Source organism: Engraulis encrasicolus, chromosome 23 (assembly GCF_034702125.1).
Source record: "Engraulis encrasicolus isolate BLACKSEA-1 chromosome 23, IST_EnEncr_1.0, whole genome shotgun sequence".
Lineage (NCBI taxonomy): Eukaryota > Metazoa > Chordata > Actinopteri > Clupeiformes > Engraulidae > Engraulis > Engraulis encrasicolus.
In genome coordinates, this window is record NC_085879.1 from 12,703,174 (window position 1) to 12,726,740 (window position 23,567).

A 23,567-nucleotide genomic window follows, 5' to 3' on the forward strand; every position below is an offset into this window, starting at 1 on the left:
CCGCATTTAGCCTGATGCCACCTGGTGGCGTGAATGGGGAAATATTTAGAAGATTTTGGAGCACAGTTAGACTGTTTCATAAGGGATTTAATAATAGAAATTCCGAGAAAAAAAATGTTAAATGAACATTGTGTCATTTCTTTTGTCTTTGTTGCGCCTCGTCATTCCCCCATAACAAAAATGTGACCATATGTGTAAACAGAATTTATAGAAATGCATAAGTCCGCTTTACTATTGATTATGCCTACTTAATTAAAACAATTATGTAATATTGTGAATTTCAGACAGCACAAATAAGATACCATTTACCATTTGACCAGCATGGTACGATATATCCAACCGGCAAAAGCGTATTATCCACATGTTCATGGCAATATGCAAGACACTGGGATGATGAGGAGGAAGTGATGAAGTCACATGGTCTGCACAGGCGCACACCCACCACACAGAGTCGCTGTTCACTACTGATAGATTGTGGCGTTCACCAAGGCTGGTTAAGCCAATGGCGGGGATGCTGAGCATATCTACATCAGAAGGCTGCATTTAGAGGGCATCTCCATTGTCTACTTCCAAGGCAATGAAGTAGTCACAGTAACACACACTAGAAGAGCTGCACACCATGAATGTACAAATGTGCCAATCACCTTGTGCATGTTGCCCTTCCACAAATTTAAAAGCAAATAGACCTAATGTATTTTCACTCAATTATATTTACATATCAGATGAGTTTTCTTTTTTTTTTTAACTCATCAGCATGTATTTGACTCTGCACTAAGATTTTATCAGACTTAATATTATAAATGTTGGTAGTGCTAAAATGCTCAGCCTTCATCCGAAGTACGGCACTGGTCCCTCTTCCTGCCCCGTGGTCCATTCCAGCCGCAGAGAGGCGCTATTCGCTCACTAACTAGGGCCTCGTTTCCGAAAGGGCCTTAAGTACTACTTAACGCTACGTGCTACTTAAGTTCACACGTAACACCATCGTAGAGCTCACGGAGCGTTTCCCAAAGCCAACTTAGCTAAGAACCATCGCAGGTTGACACGTAACTCTAAGAGCAATCCACGAGTGGTCTAGAGTAGTCTTAACGCGCTAAGATTGATCGTAGCGGCATGGCACAGTGGAGACACCCACAGGATATGAAGGGAAAAGAAGAAACCTGCGCATAAGATTGCTGTTTTAAGACGCGAGTGGCATGGCACAGTGGAGACACCCATAGGAAAAGAGGAAACTTGCACTTCAAGATGATGTTTTAAGACGGGAGTGTAAATATCATGGCAGCACAGTTGACACTGCAACGAAAATATGAAGGTAACATTAATTGTGGATGTGTAGGCCTATAATAAAAGCAATGTGTTTGGAAATATGTTACAGGTAGTAAAATAGTTCGACTGTGTTTGATAAACCTGGGCATAATTAAACTGTGATAAATCATAATTTGTGTGGGTGCTTCATGAACAAGAACAAGGCAAAATGAATAAGGGGCTTCGGAAACCAGAGACAAGAGTGTTGATGAGTGGTGATGAAACTTTATTTGTTTTATATTTTTTTAAAGAAAAATGGTCAGCGAGTTGTTGCACCCTCTTTCATTTTCAAGTAGCCTAAGTAAGGGAAGGCGACGCAGAAAATACATGATAGTTGTAGGCGAAGGGTAAGCTATAAAAAGGCAGCGATGGGGATTCGTGTAGATTTTTTGTTTTAATAACAGCAGACTGCCGTGCAAAAATGTCCTCACAGTTGTGAAAGCCGCACGGTAGGCTACTTTGCGCACCGCTCACCACATGTGCCAAGCTCTGCTCTCCCTATTCCGACTCTAGTAGGCTAAGCAATAACAAAAAGGCAGCGAGGGGATGTGTCAATGTTGATGGACATTGTTTTTCATAACAGACGTGCTCCCGACAGTTGTCAAGCCTTGAACGCCTTGAGGTTGTAACTTTGAGCATCCCAATTTGGAACTCCAACTAGGCCTACTTGTCTTCTTAAATAGGCCTATTAAGCTGCAGTAGCGAACTGCACGCGCTTTATCTGGGTCTTAACGGCGTAGCTCATGGTTATTACAGTCAGTTGGGAGTTTTGCATGATTTCATTGTTTGTGTGCATTTTATTTCATTTGCCAACAATAACTCCTATCAATAGTTGCAAACAGCTACAAATGTATTCCACCTTTTATGGAGAGCAACTTTTGACACTTACACACGCCTTACTTTTTGTAAATGGTTTAGCAGCAGATGACGGCGCAGTTCACTCCGAGGACACTTCAGCACCACGTAAATGGACAGCGATCCTTAAGAGCGACGCTACGAATGATCTTAGAGGCTGTGCACGCGCGTTCATGTACGAATGTCTTTGGGAAACAGTCGTAGAAAATCTAAGAACATTCGTAGGATCACTGGTTAACGACACACGTAAGGCTAAGAACCATCGTTATAGTGAAACGAGGCCTAGGTTAGCTGGGTGGATCACCGTCAGCCTCGCTGTCAGATGCATCTTGGGGAGGAGAGGGAAACAAAAAAGAACAGACGACGGAGAGGACAGACCAATAATGCCTCTATACCTGCCTTACCATCCATTATTACATAGGGACATGAGTTTTGTCGACAGTTTAGGACAAATCTTTAAATGAAATCTTCAGCATGGAGAATGGAAGTGGTCGAACTAGATTGCCAGGAGGCTTGCTCATTCATTTTGTCTGTTTGTTCTTCTTTCTGGCGTCGAGAGGCGTCGAGGCGCAGATCCGTTATTCTATTCACGAGGAATTAAAGGTTGGATCCACGGTTGGGAATATCGCTAAGGATCTAGGAATTGACTCTGCCACGTTATCGGATCGGAACTTGCGGATTGTCCAAACGGGAATCAAACAGGAGCTCTTTCAGGTAAACCAGAGAGACGGTGCTTTGTTCGTCAGTCAAAGGATAGATAGAGAAGAGCTATGTGGCAAAACCAGCCCGTGCCTGGTGACTCTCAAAGCCGTGATAGAGAATCCATTAGAAATGCACCAGATTACTGTTGAAATCACAGATGTAAACGATAATCGTCCTTCGTTCACAGATGAAAACTTTAAGTTAGAAATACTGGAATCTGTGACAATAGGAAAACGATTGCAACTGGAGGGGGCACACGATCCCGATGTAGGTACGAATGACCTGCAGTCTTACAAACTGAGCCAAAATCCGTATTTTCGTTTAGAAACAGAGGATTCTGGGGACGACGGTAAAATACCCTTTTTGGTTTTGCAAAAACAACTAGACAGAGAGCAAACTGGGGAATTGACGCTAGTGTTGACAGCTTCAGACGGAGGTAAGCCACACAAATCAGGAACTTTAAATATAACAATAATCGTGTCTGACATAAATGATAATGCACCTGTGTGCAATAAATCAAAATACACTGTCAATGTGAAAGAAGACGCACCAGAAGGGACATTTCTCGTGCGAGTTGGTGCCTCGGATGCAGATGAGGGATTGAATGGCGAAATTGTGTTTTCACTACGAGGCAAATTCAGAAATGGCGCGTCTGACATTTTTAGTCTCGACAACAAAACTGGGGAACTGTCAATCAAAAGCGGCCTTGACTTTGAACAGAGACAGTTGTATGAGCTTAAAATACTAGCCGCAGACAGAGGAGCAGTTTCCCAGTCCACGCAATGCACCGTAATAGTGAAGGTGGAGGATGTAAATGACAACAAACCTGAGATTGACATCACATCCCTGTCCAGCCGCATACCGGAAAACGCACTGCCCGGTACAGTGGTTGCGTTGATGGGGGTGACGGATCAGGATTCAGGAGTCAACGGACAGGTAGTTTGCTCTGTACCCTCCGACCTGCCGTTTGATCTCAAGCCGTCATCAGATGGCAACTTTTACTCGCTTATAACCAAAACGCACATGGATAAGGAGTCCCAGGCAACATACAACATTGAAATAACAGCAAAGGACTTGGGCACACCTCCATTGACCACTACTAAGGTCATACAGGTGGACTTAGAGGACATAAACGACAACACTCCTGCATTTACTCTGAGCCCTTACACATTTTATTTGATAGAGAATAACAAACCTGGCATGTCCATATTCAGCGTGAGCGCGCACGACCTTGATGAAGGGGATAACGCACGCGTGTCATACTCACTGGACAGAACCAATTCGGGTACCAGCGTCACATCTTTCTTGAACATCAATGAGGAGAACGGAACCATTTATGCCCTGAAAAGTTTTGATTTCGAGACGATGAAAACATTCCAGTTTCACGTCATTGCCAACGACTCTGGGTCACCCCCCCTTAGCAGCAACGTCACAGTAAATGTGTTTATCCTGGACCAGAACGACAACACACCTGCCATTCTTTCTCCAGTAAGCGCCAATGGGTCAGCAGAAGGTGTAGAAGAGGTACCCCGCAATGTGAAACCAGGATACCTGGTGTCAAAAATCAGGGCCTACGACGCAGACGTGGGTTACAACGGCTGGTTACTTTTTTCCCTGTTGGAAGTCAGCGACCACACTCTGTTTGGCTTGGAGCGTTACACCGGGCAGATTAGAACCATGCGTTCCTTCACAGAGACTGACGAAGCGCGCCACAAACTGGTCATATTAGTCAAAGATAACGGAAACGTTTCCCTCTCAGCCACAGCGACTGTGATGGTGAACTTGGTCGAGCCCAAAGAGGCTTTTGCAGCATCCGATGTCCCAAGCTCCGTAGACAACGAGGAGGAAAACAACATTACATTTTACTTGATCATAACTTTAGGCTCAGTTTCAGTGCTTTTTGTCATTAGTATAATAGTATTGATAGCCATGCAGTGCTCCAAAGCCACGGATTACTCGTCAAAATACCTACAGGACACTAATTATGACGGAACTTTATGCCACAGCATCCAGTACAGATCTGGAGACAAGAGGTACATGCTGGTTGGACCCAGAATGAGTATCGGCTCCACTATAGTTCCTGGCAGCAATGCAAATACTCTGGTGGTACCTGACCGACGTTCAAGAGCTCCAGACGAGGTAAGACTTGCTGTGTGTGTGTGCGTGTGTGTGCGTGTGTGTGTGTGTGTGTGTGTGTGTGTGCGTGTGTGTGCGTGTGTGTGTGTGTTACTACTTTGTATGCGGGTCTGCCTTACAAAACTATAGAAACATGGCACAGAAATGAAACCATGCGTATTTTTTTTAATGAAACCATGGTGTATTCTTATGACTGCGAATATGCAGAAACTCGCAAATACACAGACTTACTTAAAGCGCTTCAGACTGGTGAGGAAGTCGCACATGCACGGTAACTGACAACGCTTTTCAAACTGGTCAGCGACTAGCTGCTTGTGTTAACCGTATGACCGCTGCAGAACCATCTAGTATGGCAGTAAATATAGGCTACATTTCTGGGACATGTGTGGTTAGGACGAGCACAACAGAGCCAAATACCTGTGTTGACTTGTCAGGCAGGTGGCAATTCAAATAGTGTAATACCAGTGACATTATAGTTTAGTAGCCTATTTCAATGTCTAAGATACGACATAACAGATAAACCCAAGCACCACGTTAAAGTATGTTCACATCTGTCTGAAAAGGTTTGTAAGTTAAAGAGTAATTTGAGAGTCTTACTTTTTGAAGCGCGTATTGGTTATTGTGTGTATGCACAATTTACCATGTTTGTGTGTGGGCGTGTGTTGGCACTTGGCAGTGACCATCTGGAGCTGACCATGGTCCTGAAGCTGTCTCAGCGCAACGATTCAACTACCGTTGCTATGTACTGGGGAATAGGACAATCATCTCCCACTCCTTGTGTATTGATTGCTTTGTTGCTACTGTACAAAAAGAGAATCATTGCTTTATTGGTCTGAGTACAGTGTAGCGTGTGTGTGTGTGTGTGTGTGTGTGTGTGTGTGTGTGTGTGTGTGTGTGTGTGAGAGAGAGAGAGCGAGAGAGAGAGAGAGAGAGAGAGAGAGAGAGAGAGAGAGAGAGAGAGAGAGAGAGAGAGAGAGAGAGAGCGCGCAGAGGGTTGTAGAGTCACTGTCCTCGGTGCTGAAATGTTGTTAGTAGCGCAAAAATCCAAATAACCGTCAAGAAAGGTTTTCATCTGAAATTGTACGATTTTTGCATTTAATCCGCACTACTGACAGCTGTGTAACACATGTCATGAATATTGCACAAATGCACGCTCAAATGAACAGCATATTAAACTTTCAACATAATGTTGCAATATAGGAAGACTAGGGATAGTTTGTGACCATGTCGTTTAACCTCAAAATCACCATACACAGTAAATTTGCCAGTGTTAATTTTGCAGTGTTAAGGCTTATTAACACTATTGGAGTAATTCCAACACCAAATGGAGTGAGGTGTTATCCAGTGTCAGTGACAAATGAAGTTGTTAAATTGTGTGGAGTTAGAAGTACTCCAGAGAGCCCCCACCTCCTCAAGGTGATGGAGTTTGTCTGCGCCATTGTATGCTCCCCGAAACTGCTTTACTCTTTATAGTGTTAGCTTAACACTATAAATCTAACATCAGTGTTTAACACTGATCTGGAGCAGGACCAAATAGACACTAGAACAGTGTTGATTTTACCTCTTTAAGTGTTATTTTAACACTACAAAATTTACTGTGTAAACACGTAATCTACTACATAAGAGACCACGTGGGGTCACTATAACACAAGTAAACCTGGCATGAGGAGAAATGTAAATGACGCCCTCTGATGCAGTGGGCGTGCGTGTGACGTGAGTGTGCTTTGCAAAGAGCAGTAGCTCCGAACACGGAGGACGCGTTTGTTTAATCATCCGAGATTCTACATTCTGTTAAATTAGCACTGTCAAACAGTAATGACTTGAGGGGTATATATTGATAGTTTATATCGGGGCGTACTCATTTTGGATGTTTCGCGATGGGAGAGCGAGGACAAAGGCGCGTATGGGACTGTTGTTTCTGGACACTGTATTTCTTTTTGTTGCTACGTAGCGGGGAGCATGTTTCAGCTCAGATACGATACTCCATACCAGAGGAGAACAAAGAGGGATCGGTTGTTGGACATATTGCGAAAGATTTGGGGTTAGATGTTACCACTTTGGTGAATAGAAGATTACGCATCGTTTCCGGCACCGAGGACTCTCTTTTCCAGGTAAATGAGAACAATGGGGACCTGCTCGTCAGTAAGACTATTGATAGAGAGGCCATTTGCGATGGGCAAAGCGCTTGCCTGATGAATCTAAAAATGATTGTCGATAACCCTCTGGAAATACATTATGTTGCGGTTGAAATCACGGATGTCAATGACCATTCCCCCAGTTTTCCTGAAAAGGAGAAACGACTCGAGATAGCCGAGAACAGATTACCGGGAGCAAGATTTCAGCTTCAAGCAGCACGCGACCCAGACATTGGAATGAACAGTGTGCAGTCATACAAATTGAGCCAAAATGATAACTTTGAGCTAAAGCTATTAGAGAGAAGCAAAGTGAAAATCCCGTACTTAGTGCTAAAGAAACCCCTTGATAGAGAAACCAAAGCCGAGCACAGCTTTTGTTTAACGGCGTATGATGGGGGCACTCCCCCTAGATCAGGAACTCTGAATGTAACAGTAACGGTCCTTGACATAAATGACAATCCACCAGTTTTTAGTCAAGAGCTTTACACTGTGACTATACCAGAAAATGCTGAATTTGGAACTGTTGTATTAGCAGTTACAGCGACTGATATTGACAAGGACGCAAATGGCGAGTTAGAATACATTATGGGCACAGACTTAGACCCAGCACTATTCGAGAAATTTGATTTAGACAGTGTAACCGGTGAGATACGAATAAAAGGCGCCCTTGATTATGAAGTCACTGACCTGTATAAACTAGATATTCAAGCAATAGACAAGGGCCAACCACCTCTGAATGCCGAATGCGGTGTTAATATTAAAATACTAGATGTGAACGATAATGCCCCAGTTATTGAAGTAACATCACTCTCTACTCAAGTTTCTGAAGACGCAAAACCTGGTACAGTTATTTCACTTATTAGCATAATAGACAAAGATTCAGGAATGAACGGAAAAGTAGTATGCAGTCTGTCTGGGGATGTGCCATTTGAGCTGAAAGCGTCAGTGCAGGATAACATGTTTTCCCTCGTCACAAAACGCAGTCTTGACAGAGAGAGCCTGTCATACTATGACATCACCATAAATGCGTTCGATTTGGGTCAGCCAGCACTTTCCACATTCAAAACGTTGAGTGTCCAGATATCAGACGTGAATGACAACTGTCCAGAGTTCCAGCAGAATCCTCTTGAACTTTACATGTATGAAAACAACGTACCAGGTGCGTCCATCTTTTCTGTAACTGCAACAGATAAAGACGTAGATGAGAATGCTGCAATATCCTATCAAATTGCCAGGGGTGGCCACAGCGAAATGACATCATTTCTCAACATCAACGCAGATAGCGGGGCTATTAGTGCGCTCAAAAGTTTTGACTTTGAAGCTGTTAAAATGTTCAATTTCTGCGTAATAGCAAAGGACGCTGGACATCCTTCTTTAAGCAGCAATGTAACTATACATGTTTTTATTCTGGATCGGAACGACAACACTCCGGTCATCTTGTCCCCAGTAAGTGCAAACGGATCAGCTGAGGGCACTGTTGAAATCCCGCGCAATGCCAACCAGGGATATTTGGTCACTAAAGTGAGGGCGTCAGACGCTGACATCGGATACAACGGATGGTTATTATTTTCAATACAAGAGGTTGCCGACCACACGCTGTTTGGTCTGGACCGTTATACTGGACAGATACGAATGCTGCGCGCCTTTGCAGAGACTGACGAAAGTGAGCACAAACTGACTGTGGTTGTGAAAGACAATGGCAACGTGTCGCTATCAGCAACAGCCACTGTGCTTGTCAGAGTGGTGGAGCCAATGGAGGCCTTTGCAGCCTCTGATATTAAAAGTTCCCAGAACGTCGAGGAGGAAAACGACATGGCATTTTACCTAATGATAACGCTTGGAGCTGTGTCCATACTTTTTGTGATAAGCTTAGCTGTCCTGATTGCCATGCAGTGTTCCAAACAAGCGGACTACTCGTCCAAGTACTTGCAGGACACGAACTATGATGGAACTTTATGCCACAGCATCCAGTACAGATCTGGAGACAAGAGGTACATGCTGGTTGGACCCAGAATGAGTATTGGCTCCAATATAGTTCCTGGCAGTAATGCGAATACTCTGGTTGTACCTGATCGCAGGAGTAGAACTTCTGTTGAGGTAAGAGCTGGTTTCATTTCTAACTCTAACAAGTGAATGTGCTATACGTTGTTTCCCCCAGAAGGAAGCCAATGTTTTTGAGTTGGTTTATATTGTCACATGCTGCTTAAAGAAATATGTGTAATTGTTTTGGAATGGTCTAAATGACTGAATTGTAACGCAAAAAGGGCAGTGTGTGTGTGTGTGTGTGTGTGTGTGTGTGTGTGTGTGTGTGTGTGTGTTTTCCCTTCTCAGTGTCTTTGTACACTTTACATTTATCTATGTACGTAGATTGCAACAAGACACCGCGTTGCTCTCCGTGGTCCTGAAAGCTCTATACGGGTTTGGTTGGTCAGTAAAATGAAGATAGATACTTGCGTCCAGTTCAGAGGTTTTTTCCCAACCAGTCTGTCTAAAGATAAACATGCCAAGGTTTGTTCGACACACGGTGTCAGTATTGGGTTTGAAGGGAGTGGTCCCTCATAATATCGAGGGAGAGGTGAGTCAAAAATGTTATCTCATTCTTGCTGATGGCTGGTTTTGGTGGTAGTTGAAACATTTTCTTCTCACAAAGACAGGTGTGTGTGTGTGTGTGTGTGTGTGTGTGTGTGTGTGTGTGTGTGTGTGTGTGTGTGTGTGTGTGTGTGTGTGTGGCATTTGGTGTAGGTAGGCATTTTGTGGTCAAAAGGTTGCGTTGCCTATTTGCAGTAACAGTTTTGGAATGAGCTTAATTGTATCGGATTGCATTATCTTGACATATGTGCAGTTTTGTGTGAGTATTGCTCTTCATCCTGAGCGCTAAGACTTTGTCATGTAGCGGGCTTACATGATGGGAAAGTTTCATTATTGGTTATCCCTGTGCAGCGGCTGGCTTATCTCACGCTCATGCTTTCTATCATCCACAAGGTGTCAGTATTGGTTTTGAAGAGAATGAGCCGTGCCCTTAAAATTGGTCTGTGGTTGTGGGTTGTGTCAGTCGCACAATGAAAGCGTAACGGGGCAGTGCGGTGCTGAAGAAAATGCTTTGACAGTCGGATGGGATTTGTACTACAACATGATCTTCCTCCTGTAACTCCGAGCGAATTATTGGTGTTTTCATAAGAGAATCAGTGCGAGGACGTTAACTGGAGTTTAAATACGGATTTCACGCCATGGCAGACGGTGGACAAAGACGCAGAGGGGATCTCCGTCGGATTGTTTTATGCGTCTCCTTGCTGTTGTCTTTCGGGGAGCGGATTTCTGCCCAAATCAGGTACTCGGTGGCGGAGGAGGCGAAACAGGGGACAACTGTCGGTAATATTGCAAAGGATTTAGGAATAGATGCAAGTAGCTTAGTCGAGCGACGCTTTCGAGTCGTGTCTGGATCTAAAGACGCTCTGTTTCAGGTTAACCAGAACAATGGCGTGCTGTATGTTGAAAAGGAAATCGACAGGGAGGCGTTGTGCGATGGTACTGAAGCTTGTGTCATAAATGTGAAGCTTGCCGTAGAAAATCCTTTAGAAATACATCACGTTGCAGTGGAAATAACGGATATTAATGATCATTCTCCTACTTTTGCTGACAAAGAAACGAGTTTAGAAATTTCAGAGAGCACAAACCCTGGTGTCCGTGTTCAACTCCAAACTGCGCATGATCCGGATACTGGGGCGAATGGTGTCCGACTGTATAAATTAAGTCAAAATGAACATTTTGGATTAGAAATTAGAGATAGAGGAGAGGATAAACTCCCCTTCATAGTATTACAGAAACCCCTCGACAGAGAGCGCAAAGCTCAACACAAATTGGTTCTGACGGCTAGTGATGGAGGCACTCCACCAAAAACAGGAAAGCTTAATATAACAGTGTCTGTGCTGGATAATAATGACAACCCTCCCGTCTTCAGCCAGGATGTATATTCCGCAACACTGCATGAAAATGTGGCGGCTGGAACAAAAGTTATAAAAGTATCCGCAACAGATTTAGACGAAGGGACAAATGGTGATGTAATATATTCATTTGGAAGTCATGTAAACTCGAAAATATATGATATGTTCAGTTTAGACAGTAATACGGGTGATATACTTGTAAAAGGTCAATTAGATTTTGAGCAAAATAGTGTGTACAAATTGGATGTCCAAGCTTCTGACAGTGGAACACCCCCTATGGCCGCAGACTGTAGAGTTATCATAAAAATACAAGACGTGAATGACAACCAGCCAGAGATAGATGTGACGTCTCTTTCTAACGTGGTTTCTGAGGACAGTAAACCAGGAACTGTCATTTCCCTCATTAGTGTGACAGATGAGGACTCGGGTCTAAATGGCAAAGTGCAGTGCACCATATCTGAAAACGTGCCATTTGAATTGAAACCCTCAGTTCAAGACAACATGTATTCACTGGTGACAAAAGAACGTTTAGATAGAGAGGTCCAGTCCCATTATGACATCACAATAAAAGCGGTCGATTTTGGACAGCCCCCTCTATCAACATTTAAAACTTTAAATATTGATGTATCCGATGTAAATGATAACAGCCCAGAATTCCCCCAAAATCCTCTAGAATTGTACTTATTCGAAAATAACGCAGCAGGTGCGTCAATTTTCTCTGTCTCTGCATTTGATAAAGATGTAAATGAAAACGCAGACATCAAATATAACATTGTCAGAGGAGATGGATCTAAGACAGACATGTCTTCTTTTCTCAACATCAACCCTGATAACGGGCACATACACGCACTCAAGAGCTTCGACTACGAAACTTTGAAAAAGTTTACATTTCATGTGCTAGCCACTGACTCTGGCAGTCCGTCCCTTAGTGCCAACGCCACAATAAATGTGTATATTCTGGACCAGAACGACAATCCTCCCGTTATCTTGTCCCCAGTCAGTTCTAACGGCTCTGCTGAGGGTGTGGAGGAGATCCCACGCAATGTAAACGGAGGACATTTAGTGGCTAAAGTTAGGGCCTATGACGCAGACACTGGATACAATGGATGGCTACTGTTTTCTCTCCATGAAGTAACTGACCACACTTTATTCAGTCTGGATCGCTATACGGGACAGATAAGGACTATGCGAGCATTCACGGAAACAGATGAGGCTGAGCACAAACTAGTTATTCTTGTCAAAGACAATGGGAACGTTTCTCTTTCAGCAACCGCCACCGTAATTGTAAAAGTTGTGGAACCAAAAGAAGCGTTTGCAGCATCTGATCTGACAACAGCCGTTAACGACGAGGAAGACAACGTCACTTTCTATTTGATCATAACTCTGGGCTCTGTCTCGGTGCTTTTTGTAATCAGCATCATCGTCTTGATAGCTATGCAGTGCTCAAAGTCCACAGACTACTCGTCCAAATACTTGCAGGACACGAACTATGATGGAACTTTATGCCACAGCATCCAGTACAGATCTGGAGACAAGAGGTACATGCTGGTTGGACCCAGAATGAGTATCGGTTCCACTATAGTTCCTGGCAGCAATGCAAATACTCTGGTTGTTCCTGATCGCAGGAGTAGAACTTCAGTAGAGGTAAGAGCTGGTTTCATTTTCGACCGTGAAAAATGTTTATGCTGCTATAACACAAAATACTTTGGTTTCCTTTGATCACTTTACATTGGCTCATTCATGGGTATGTCTGACGAGAGTTATACTTTATTTAGCATGTGTGAGCCTATACCTATGTGTACCATATTTAACTATCTGGATGCACAGGTACACTGTAACAAATAGCTGTTTATTTACGGCAATTCTGCAACAGCATTCTACTGTTTTTCGAAAAAACAGACAACTACTGTGAAAATATTACTTTGAGCCACATATTGAGCATAAACAGTAAGTACTGCACAATAGCAGTATTCGCCGTTGTGGAAAAAACTAGAGATGCACCGGATCCTGATTTTTAGGATCCTGCCGGATACCAGATCCACTGAATAAGATCCTGCCGGATCCGGAACCGGATACCGGATCCTACAAAAGGGTTGAAACATATAGTCTACTCGCACACGTGGGCCCTTTTTATTACGTTGGCGCAAACTATTTTTTAGACTCATTGGCTTATTGCCACACTCCCTGCAATAGCCGCGTCCAAAGGGATTTCACTCCATGCAGTGATTGGGGTTGTGAAAGACTGAAAAGCCTAGGCTAGACATGCACCAGACCCTGATTTTTAGGTAACATGCCGGATACCGGATCCACTGCTTAAGATCCTGCCGGACCCGGACCCTGTGAAAAACTCTATTATCCTGACGGATCCGGAACCGGAACCGGATCCGGTGCATCTCTAGAAAATAACAAGTTATTTTAGGCAGCACCATTGAAACCCATTCAACCTCCACTTGTCCGTGATCACCATCTAACTTCAATACCACCTGAAGAACTGAAGTCATTCTGACTGGTTAAAGATTATCTGATACTATCAAGCATGATGCAATTCCTAAGGAAACTGCAATACTTAAAAAGTGCTTGATGCAGCAAAGTGGGAGTAGCACATGCATTTTGATAGTGATGAAAGTGTGAATGGCTGAAACATTTTAAGAACTTGTAACACTCTTGCAACAAGCAGCCCCATCTAAACCAATCTGCTAATCAGTGCCTGGCCTCACCTGAGTAGGGCTGTTATGCCATTATTCAATTATGGGCGTCACCTGCCAAGGGCCTGATGACTCTGGTCACATGGTACTCTTGCACCTGTATATAAATCTGGACTATCAACACTTCAGTTGCTTGCCTGCCTGCTGGCTGGCTTGCATGGCACAGCATAGCACTTGTTTGCCTACAAGCTTGCCTACAAGCTTGCTTACATGCTTGCACACTTTCCTCTTTGTGAAAGCTTGCTGTATGTGGCATCATTTGTGGCATTGTTGCATATAATGTGCCTGCTGCAAATGAGGCATTGCTTTGAGAGCTAGCTTGTAGTGCTGCTTGTTTGCTGTGCTACTTGGTGCAAAATATTTTTTTAAAGACTGACCAATGCTATATTCATCATTGGCTCATCAAGAGATACAGTAAAAAGCCCACCTTGCACACCATCATTGTAACATAGCACTGCGTACTCTGAAATTTTATTCATGCCCACACTTTCAAAGGACCACCGCAAACCATTTTCTCAATACAGCATTGCGCCATAGTATCATGCTCAAGGCACTCCAGTCATGGTGAACGATGGGAGGGTGGTGTGGTAACATGGCCAGGGTACCACAGTTATAGAGAATGATGGGTGGGGTGGGAAGTTGCCATGGCCATATTCATGAATACAACTATGACCCAGTATTTGCCTGTCATCACACAGTACAATTCAACTTTTTAACTGAAATGTACTGTTATTTTTCTGTAGAGTACTGTTATTTAACAGTTCAACTGCTGCTGAAAAAATGTTATATACTGTGATACATTAAACAGCAATGAGCTGTATTTGATTTTTGGTGTGAAATAACAGTAGAATTACAGGTAAATATAATTGCCAGTAACTGCCGTTATTTTGCAGGGAAATTTTCTTAGAGTGTAGAGTAGAGTATAATTTATTGTTCCCAGGTTGTAAACAACACGCATTGGTCAGGTTTTTGGTCTTCTTCGCCATTCTGCGTTCATTTTGTTGTGAATGCATGACCACCTATGTGTATCCATGGGTTCGGTTGGTTTGATACAGGAGTGCGTAGCACATCATACACATTGTTCACAACATGGTTTCACAACCACATGTTTAGTTTCCAAGTGTGTGTAATTGAAACAAATCGGAACGGTTTACAGCTATTTGTCCAGATTACACCAAACATTTTGTGTGTGTGTGTGTGTGTGTGTGTGTGTGTGTGTGTGTGTGTGTGTGTGAGAGAGAGAGAGAGAGAGAGAGAGAGAGAGAGAGAGAGAGAGAGAGAGAGAGAGAGAGAGAGAGAGAGAGAGAGAGAGAGAGAGAGAGAGCCTTTTACGCATACCGTCTGTGCGCTAACTAAGCTGCCAGAGCTCTCCGTGGTGCTGAAAGTTCCTGGTAAGGAGTGCAACGTCATCGGCTTCGGTATTTTGGATATTCTTTACACCAGCGGTGGGGAACCTTTTTTATTCCAGGGCCCAATTAAAATTCCTCCAAGGGTAGCAAAGGTCCTTCAAGGGTCGTACTATGAACACAAACCAAGATTTTGCCTCTGTACTGTAGGCCTTTATTGAAGGCAGATGCCTTTAAAATAGACCTCTCCTTCTCTGGGTCCCCTTAATATAACTTAATTGTATTGGAAATGTATTTCTTTAGATTCCTGTACAAAATGTCATATTTCCTGTGAAGCTTTATCACATTAAAATGAATTCGGGGCCAGATAAAACGGCCTCAAGGGCCGTATACGGTATAGGTATAGACCAGGGATGGGGAACCTATGTCTCGAGGGCCGTTTGCCGTTTTATCCGGCCCCTGATATAATTCTAATGTTATTCGGCTTCACATGAAATATGACATATTTTGTAAAGGAATCAAATGCATTTGCAATATAATTAAGTTATATTCAGGGAACCTAGAGAAGGTTGTGTTTGTTTAAAAGGTGTCTGCCTTCAATGTCGGCCGAAAGTGAAAGGGGAAATCCTGGTATGTGTTCATAGTAGGGCCCTCGGAGGACTTTTACGGCCCTCGGATGAATTTGAATTGGCCCCTGGAATGGAAAAGGCTCCCCACCCCTGGTATAGACCTATATGTCTACCGTGCGTATTACACAAGAGAAATATGCCAGTTTCAGTTCCTATGAAAGTGGACTCTGGTAAAACATAAACTCTGACTCTGGTTTGTTCAACATCCACACGGTGTCAGTGTTGGCTTTGAAGGGAGTGGTCCTCCTTATTACGTTCTTTTTTGTCTCAGTCTCATTCACACACAGATGGTGCTACAGAACGGCGGTGCGCCTGGAAATGCTTACAAAAATAGCTGATTATTGCTATCGCCAGGTTATGCTGACCTCTTAACTGACTATGTTTTGCTATATTCACGAAGACAGAATTGGATATTAATCGGACGACCGAATATTTTTCGCGATGGCAAACGCTGGACAAAGGCGAGGAGGGCTGTGGAGGATTGCTTTATGCTTTTCGCTACTGTTGTGTTTCGCTGAGCGGATTTCTGCACAAATACGCTATTCTGTTCCAGAGGAGGCAAAGAAAGGAACAGCGGTCGGAAACGTTGCTAAGGAGCTGGGATTGGACGTGAGTAGTTTGGTTCAGAGGCGATTTCGAGTCGTGTCTGGATCTAAAGACGCACTGTTTCAGGTTAACCAGAACAATGGCGTGCTGTTTGTTGAAAAGCAAATCGACAGGGAAACACTATGTGATGGCAACGATGCCTGTCTGGTAAATTTAAAGATAGCTGTTGACAACCCTTTAGAAATACATCACGTTGGCATTGAAATAACTGATCTAAACGACCATGCACCAACCTTTGCCGACAAAGACACAATATTGGAGATCACAGAAAACACGCTACCGGGCGCGCGTTTTCAACTGCAAAAAGCACACGACCCTGATTTGGGAATAAATACCGTCCGCCTTTATAAATTAAGCCGAAATGAACATTTTGATTTGGAAATAAGGGACAGAGGGGAGGATAAACTCCCCTTTTTAGTACTACAGAAACCTCTCGACAGAGAGAGGAAAGCGCAGCACACATTAGTTCTGACAGCTACCGATGGGGGCAGTCCACCCAGAAAAGGTACATTGAATATAACCGTTTCTGTACTTGACATCAACGACAACCGTCCTGTCTTTAGCCAGGATGTATACTCAACGACACTAAACGAAAACGTTGCTGCTGGAACAACTGTGATACAAGTGTCTGCAACTGACCTAGATGAGGGAACAAACAGTGAAATTACGTACTCCTTTGGCAGTGGAATGACTGCAAAGATTTTGGACACCTTTAATTTGGGCAGTGCCACAGGGGAAATTGTAGTAAAGGGTGAAGTAGATTTCGAGAAGAATTCTGTTTACAAATTGGACATTCAGTCTTCTGACAATGGCCAACCACCTGCAACCAGTGATTGTAGAGTTATTGTGAAAGTTCAAGATGTAAATGACAACCAACCGGATATAGAGGTGATGTCACTGTCCAACGTGGTGTCTGAGGACAGTAAACCAGGAACTGTCATTTCTCTCATTAGTGTAACAGATGAGGACTCGGGTCTAAATGGCAAAGTGCAGTGCACCATATCTGAAAACGTGCCATTTGAATTGAAACCCTCAGTTCAAGACAACATGTATTCACTGGTGACAAAAGAACGTTTAGATAGAGAGAGTCAGTCCCATTATGACATCACAATAACAGCAGTCGACTTTGGCCAGCCAGCTCTTACCACATTTAAAACTTTAAACATTGACATATCAGATGTAAACGACAACAGCCCAGAATTTCATCAAAATCCTATTGAACTGTATTTATTCGAAAATAACGCAGCAGGTGCATCTATATTCTCAGTTTCTGCATTTGATAAAGATGTCAATGAAAACGCAGACATCAAATATAACATTATCAGAGGAGACGGATCTAAGACAGACATGTCCTCTTTTCTCAACATCAACCCTGATAACGGGCACATACACGCACTCAAAAGCTTCGACTACGAAACTTTGAAAAAGTTTACATTCCACGTGCTAGCCACTGACTCTGGCAGTCCGTCCCTTAGCGCCAACGCCACAATAAATGTGTATATTCTGGACCAGAACGACAATCCTCCCGTTATCTTGTCCCCAGTCAGTGCTAACGGCTCTGCTGAGGGTGTGGAGGAGATCCCACGCAATGTGAACGGAGGACATTTAGTGGCTAAAGTTAGGGCATATGACGCTGACACTGGATACAATGGGTGGCTACTGTTTTCTCTACATGAAGTAACTGACCACACTTTATTCAGTCTGGATCGGTACACAGGACAGATAAGGACTATGCGAGCATTCACTGAAACAGACGAGGCTGAACACAAACTAGTTATTCTAGTCAAAGACAACGGGAACGTTTCTCTTTCAGCAACCGCCACCGTGATTGTAAAAGTTGTGGAACCAAAAGAAGCGTTTGCAGCATCTGATCTGACAACAGCCGTTAACGACGAGGAAGACAACGTCACTTTCTATTTGATCATAACTCTGGGCTCTGTCTCGGTGCTTTTTGTAATCAGCATCATCGTCTTGATAGCTATGCAGTGCTCAAAGTCCACAGACTACTCGTCCAAATACTTGCAGGACACGAACTATGATGGAACTTTATGCCACAGCATCCAGTACAGATCTGGAGACAAGAGGTACATGCTGGTTGGACCCAGAATGAGTATCGGTTCCACTATAGTTCCTAGCAGCAATGCGAATACTCTGGTTGTACCTGATCGCAGGAGTAGAACTTCAGTTGAGGTAAGGGCTGCTTTCATTAATAACTGTGAGAGGTGATGTTGCTGCTCTGACACAACACAAATTGGTTTCCTTTCATGAATTGACGTCCAGGCGGTTGGCATATGATTTGCCTAGTGAGCCTCTACCTATGTGTACCACGTTAACCTATCAGAATATACCGGTTTTAAACAACACCCATTGGTCAGGCCATTGATATTCTTTTCCATTCTACATTCATTTATTGTGTGTACATGGTTTACAAGTCATGCACAGGTTTGCGTAGCACATCATATGCATTGTTCACGAGATAGGTTCACACACACATATCTATTTTCCAAGTGTGCGTAATTGTTACAAATCTCGATGGATTATGGCTATTTATCGAGATGGCACTATACAGTTACGTGTGTGTGTGTGTGTGTGTGTGGGGGGGGGGGGGGGGGGGGGGGGGGNAGTGAGTGTGTGTGTGTGTGTGAGAGAGAGAGAGAGAGAGAGAGAGAGAGAGAGAGAGAGAGAGAGAGAGAGAGAGAGAGAGAGAGAGAGAGAGAGAGAGAGAGAGCCTTTTACGCATACACCCTTTGTACCAAATTAGCTGACGCGGAGCTCTCCGTGGTGCTGAAAGCCCGCAACGCCATTGGTTTTGGCATTTTTGAATATTCTATCAGGGCAGGGGTGGGGAACCTTTTTCATTCGATTTCCCACTTAAAATTCCACCTAGGATTTTGCCATGCACTTTAGGCCTATATTGAAGGCAGCCACCTTTAAAACAGACCTCAGCTTCTTTAGGTCCCCTTAATATAACTTAATTGTATTGGAAATGTATTTCTTTAGATTCCTCTACGAAATATGTCATATTTCATGTGAAGCTTCATAACATTAACATTCTATCGGGGGCCAGATAAAACGGCCTTAAGGGCCGTAGGTCTGCCGTGCGAAAAACACAAGAGAAGAAATACGCTGGTTCAGTTGCTATGAACGTGGAGGCTGGTAAAACATACAAACTCTGACTTGGTTTGTTCAACATCCACACGGTGTCAGTGTTGGCTTTGAAGGGAGTGGTCCCTTCTTCTTACGTTCTTTTTTTTTGTCTCGGTGTCATTCACACACAGAACGAGCTACGGGACGGTGCTGCGCCTGGAAATGGTTACAAATAATAGCTGATTATGGCTATCATCAGGTTATGTTGACTTCTTCTCAACCGACTATGATTTGCTTTATTCACAAACACAGAAGTGGATATTAATCGGACAACTGAATATTTTTCACGATGGCAGACGCTGGACAAAAGCGAGGAGGGGAGTTATGGAGGGTTGCTTTATGCTTTTCGCTTCTGTTGTGTTTCGCTGAACGGATTTCTGGACAAATACGCTATTCTGTTCCAGAGGAAGCAAAGAAGGGAACAACCATAGGAAATGTTGCAAAGGATCTGGGATTGGACGTGAGTACGCTTGTCCAGAGACGATTTCGAGTCGTGTCCGGCTCTAAAGACGCTCTGTTTCAGGTTAACCAGAACAATGGCGTGCTGTATGTTGAAAAGGAAATCGACAGGGAAACACTTTGTGATGGCAACGAAGCTTGCCTTGTTAATTTAAAGATTGCCGTTGACAATCCTTTGGAGATACATCACGTTGGTATTGAAATAACTGATTTAAACGACCATGCACCCACATTTGCTGATAAAGAGACGACACTGACAATTACAGAGAATACACTACCCGGCGCTCGTTTTCAACTGCAAAAAGCTCATGACCCTGATCTAGGACTAAATAGTGTGCGTGTGTATAAATTAACCCAAAATGAACATTTTGATTTGGAAATAACAGACAAAGAGGAGGATAGGCTTCCGTACTTGGTGCTACAAAAACCTCTAGACAGAGAGAAGAAAGCGCAGCACACTTTAATTCTGACAGCTACCGATGGGGGCAGTCCACCCAGAAAAGGGACTCTGAACATCACTGTGTCTGTATTAGATATTAACGACAATCGCCCTGTGTTTAGTCAGGATGTGTACTCAACAACATTATTTGAAAACATAGCTGCTGGGACAACAGTGATAACAGTGTCTGCAACTGATTTAGACGAAGGAACAAATGGTGAGGTTACGTATTCATTTGGCAGTGGCATGACCTCAAAGGTATTTGATACCTTTAATTTAGGTAGCACAACAGGGGATATCATAGTTAAAGGTGACGTAGATTTTGAGAAGAATGCTGTGTATAAATTACATGTTCGGGCCTCTGACAATGGCCAGCCACCTACTACAAGTGACTGCAGAGTAGTAGTGAAAGTTCAAGACGTAAATGACAACCGACCCGATATTGAGGTAATGTCACTGTCAAACTTGGTCTCTGAAGACAGTAAACCAGGAACTGTCATATCCCTCATTAGTGTAACAGATGAGGACTCGGGTCTAAATGGCAAAGTGCAGTGCACCATATCTGAAAACGTGCCATTTGAATTGAAACCCTCAGTTCAAGACAACATGTATTCACTGGTGACAAAAGAACGTTTAGACAGAGAGTCTCAATCCCATTATGACATCACAATAACTGCGGTCGATTTTGGACAACCCCCTCTGTCAACATTTAAAACTTTAAACATTGACATATCAGATGTAAATGATAACAGCCCAGAATTTCAACAAAATCCTTTTGAGTTGTACTTATTCGAAAATAACGCAGCAGGTGCGTCTATATTCTCAGTCTCTGCTTTTGATAAAGATGTCAGTGACAACGCAGACATCAAATATAACATCATCAGAGGAGATGGATCTAAGACAGATATGTCATCTTTTCTCAACATCAACCCTGATAACGGGCACATACACGCACTCAAGAGCTTCGACTACGAAACTTTGAAAAAGTTTACTTTCCACGTGCTAGCTACTGACTCTGGCAGTCCGTCCCTTAGCGCCAACGTCACAATAAATGTGTATATTCTGGACCAGAACGACAATCCTCCCGTTATCTTGTCCCCGGTCAGTGCTAACGGCTCTGCTGAGGGCGTGGAGGAGATCCCACGCAATGTGAACGGAGGACATTTAGTGGCTAAAGTTAGGGCATATGACGCTGACACTGGATACAATGGATGGCTACTGTTTTCTCTCCATGAAGTAACTGACCACACTTTATTCAGTCTGGATCGGTACACTGGACAGATAAGGACTATGCGAGCATTCACGGAAACAGACGAAGCTGAACACAAACTAGTTATTCTAGTCAAAGACAATGGGAACGTCTCTCTTTCAGCAACAGCCACCGTGATAGCAAAACTTGTTGAACCAAAAGAAGCGTTTGCCGCATCAGATCTGACAACCATCGTTAACGACGAGGAAGACAACGTCACTTTCTATTTGATCATAACTCTGGGCTCTGTCTCAGTGCTTTTTGTAATCAGTATCATCGTCTTGATAGCTATGCAATGCTCAAAGTCCGCAGACTACTCGTCCAAATACTTGCAGGACACGAACTATGATGGAACTTTATGCCACAGCATCCAGTACAGATCTGGAGACAAGAGGTACATGCTGGTTGGACCCAGAATGAGTATCGGTTCCACTATAGTTCCTGGCAGCAATGCAAATACTCTGGTTGTACCTGATCGCAGGAGTAGAACTTCTGTTGAGGTAAGGGCTGGTTTTATTTAAACTGTAAGATATGTTGTTGCTGCTCTAACACAAAACACACATTGGTTTTCTATTACGACGGTACGTCCAGGCGTTTGGCTCATTCATGGGTATGTCTGACGAGGGTCATATGTGTGAGCCACTCTACGTATGTGTACCATGTTTACCTATCGGGATGTAAAGGTTGTAAACAACACGCATTGGTCTTCTTTGCCGTGCATTTATTTTGTGTGCATGAGCCTATGTTTATGTGCATCCATGGGTTGGGTTGGTTTATACATCAGGGTGCACAGGTTTGCGAAGCACATACGCATTGTTCACGAGGTGGGTTCACAACCACTTTTTTATTTTCCAAGTGTGCGTAATAGTTAAAAAGCTCGATGGCTTATGGCTATTTCTCGATATTGCACAATACCCCTTTGGAATAAATACTATCGGTATTGCACAATACAATTACGCATGTGTGTGTGTGTGTGTGTGTGTGTGTGTGAGAGAGAGAGAGAGAGAGAGAGAGAGAGAGAGAGAGAGAGAGAGAGAGCTTTTTACACATACCGCGTGTATACAAACCAAGCAGTAACGGTGCTCTCCGTGGTGTTGAAAGCCCCTGGTAATGGATGCAACGCCATCGGATTCGGCATTCTAGATATTCTATTAGGCCAGGGGTGGGGATTGAACCTTTTTCATTCGAGGGGCCACTTAAAATTTATCCTAGGGCAGTAAAGGTCCTCCAGGAGCCGTACTATGAACACAAACCAGGATTTCCCCATGCACTTTAGGCCTATTTTGAAGGCAGTAACCTTCAAAAAAGACCTCAGCTTCCCTAGGTCCCCTGAATATAACTTAAAGGGGTATGCCACTATTTTCGGGCTTAATAAAGTTGAACTCATGGGCTGGGGTTTATATTGGTGGTAAATTGTCTTGTTGTTCATGTTAAGCCTTGTCTTGCCATGTAGCATGCTACACGGACCCATTGACTTCCACTAGCTTAGCGACATATTCCCTCTTTTAAATTCTCTTAAAGCAAGACAACGCTTAACATGAAACATAAGGCACTTTACCATCTTTATAAACCCCAACCAACGATTTTCACTGCATTAAGCCCCAAAATAGTGGCATAAGCCTTTAATTGTATTGCAAATGTATTTTTCAGATTCCTGTACAAAAGATGTCATATTTCATGTGAAGCTTTATAACATTAAAATCATATCGGGGGACAAATAAAACGGCCTCCATAGGTCTACCGTGCGTAAAGCAGAAGCGAAATATACCGGTTTCAGTTGCTATGGACGTGGAGTCTGGAAAAACAAACTCTGACTCTGGTTTGTTCAACATCCACACGGTGTCAGTGTTGGCTTTGAAGGGAGTGGTCGCTTCTTATGACGTTCTTTTTTGTCTCGGTCTCATTCACACACAGAA

General features: G+C 43.4%; 5 protein-coding genes across 5 annotated transcripts; all 5 read left to right on the forward strand.

Moving 5' to 3' along the window:
• The first annotated feature begins 2,631 nt into the window (after window positions 1-2,631).
• On the forward strand, window positions 2,632-5,421 carry LOC134439471 (protocadherin gamma-A5-like). The gene is made up of 2 exons (XM_063189366.1): window positions 2,632-5,010; window positions 5,389-5,421. Exons 1-2 carry the CDS (start codon window positions 2,632-2,634, stop codon window positions 5,419-5,421), a joined length of 2,412 nt encoding a protein of 803 aa, XP_063045436.1.
• Window positions 5,422-6,872: 1,451 nt separating this feature from the next.
• Window positions 6,873-10,278, forward strand: LOC134439472 (protocadherin alpha-13-like). The gene is made up of 2 exons (XM_063189367.1): window positions 6,873-9,227; window positions 10,183-10,278. The coding sequence occupies exons 1-2, from the start codon at window positions 6,873-6,875 to the stop codon at window positions 10,276-10,278; spliced, it is 2,451 nt and encodes an 816-aa protein (XP_063045437.1).
• Window positions 10,279-10,357: 79 nt separating this feature from the next.
• On the forward strand, window positions 10,358-16,089 carry LOC134439473 (protocadherin alpha-8-like). Its single transcript, XM_063189368.1, has 2 exons — window positions 10,358-12,715; window positions 16,039-16,089. The coding sequence occupies exons 1-2, from the start codon at window positions 10,358-10,360 to the stop codon at window positions 16,087-16,089; spliced, it is 2,409 nt and encodes an 802-aa protein (XP_063045438.1).
• Window positions 16,090-16,192: 103 nt separating this feature from the next.
• Window positions 16,193-18,583, forward strand: LOC134439474 (protocadherin alpha-8-like). The gene has a single exon (XM_063189370.1). It carries the CDS (start codon window positions 16,193-16,195, stop codon window positions 18,581-18,583), a length of 2,391 nt encoding a protein of 796 aa, XP_063045440.1.
• Window positions 18,584-19,793: 1,210 nt separating this feature from the next.
• On the forward strand, window positions 19,794-23,531 carry LOC134439475 (protocadherin alpha-8-like). Its single transcript, XM_063189371.1, has 3 exons — window positions 19,794-22,161; window positions 22,445-22,475; window positions 23,498-23,531. The coding sequence occupies exons 1-3, from the start codon at window positions 19,794-19,796 to the stop codon at window positions 23,529-23,531; spliced, it is 2,433 nt and encodes an 810-aa protein (XP_063045441.1).
• The last annotated feature ends 36 nt before the right edge of the window (window positions 23,532-23,567 follow it).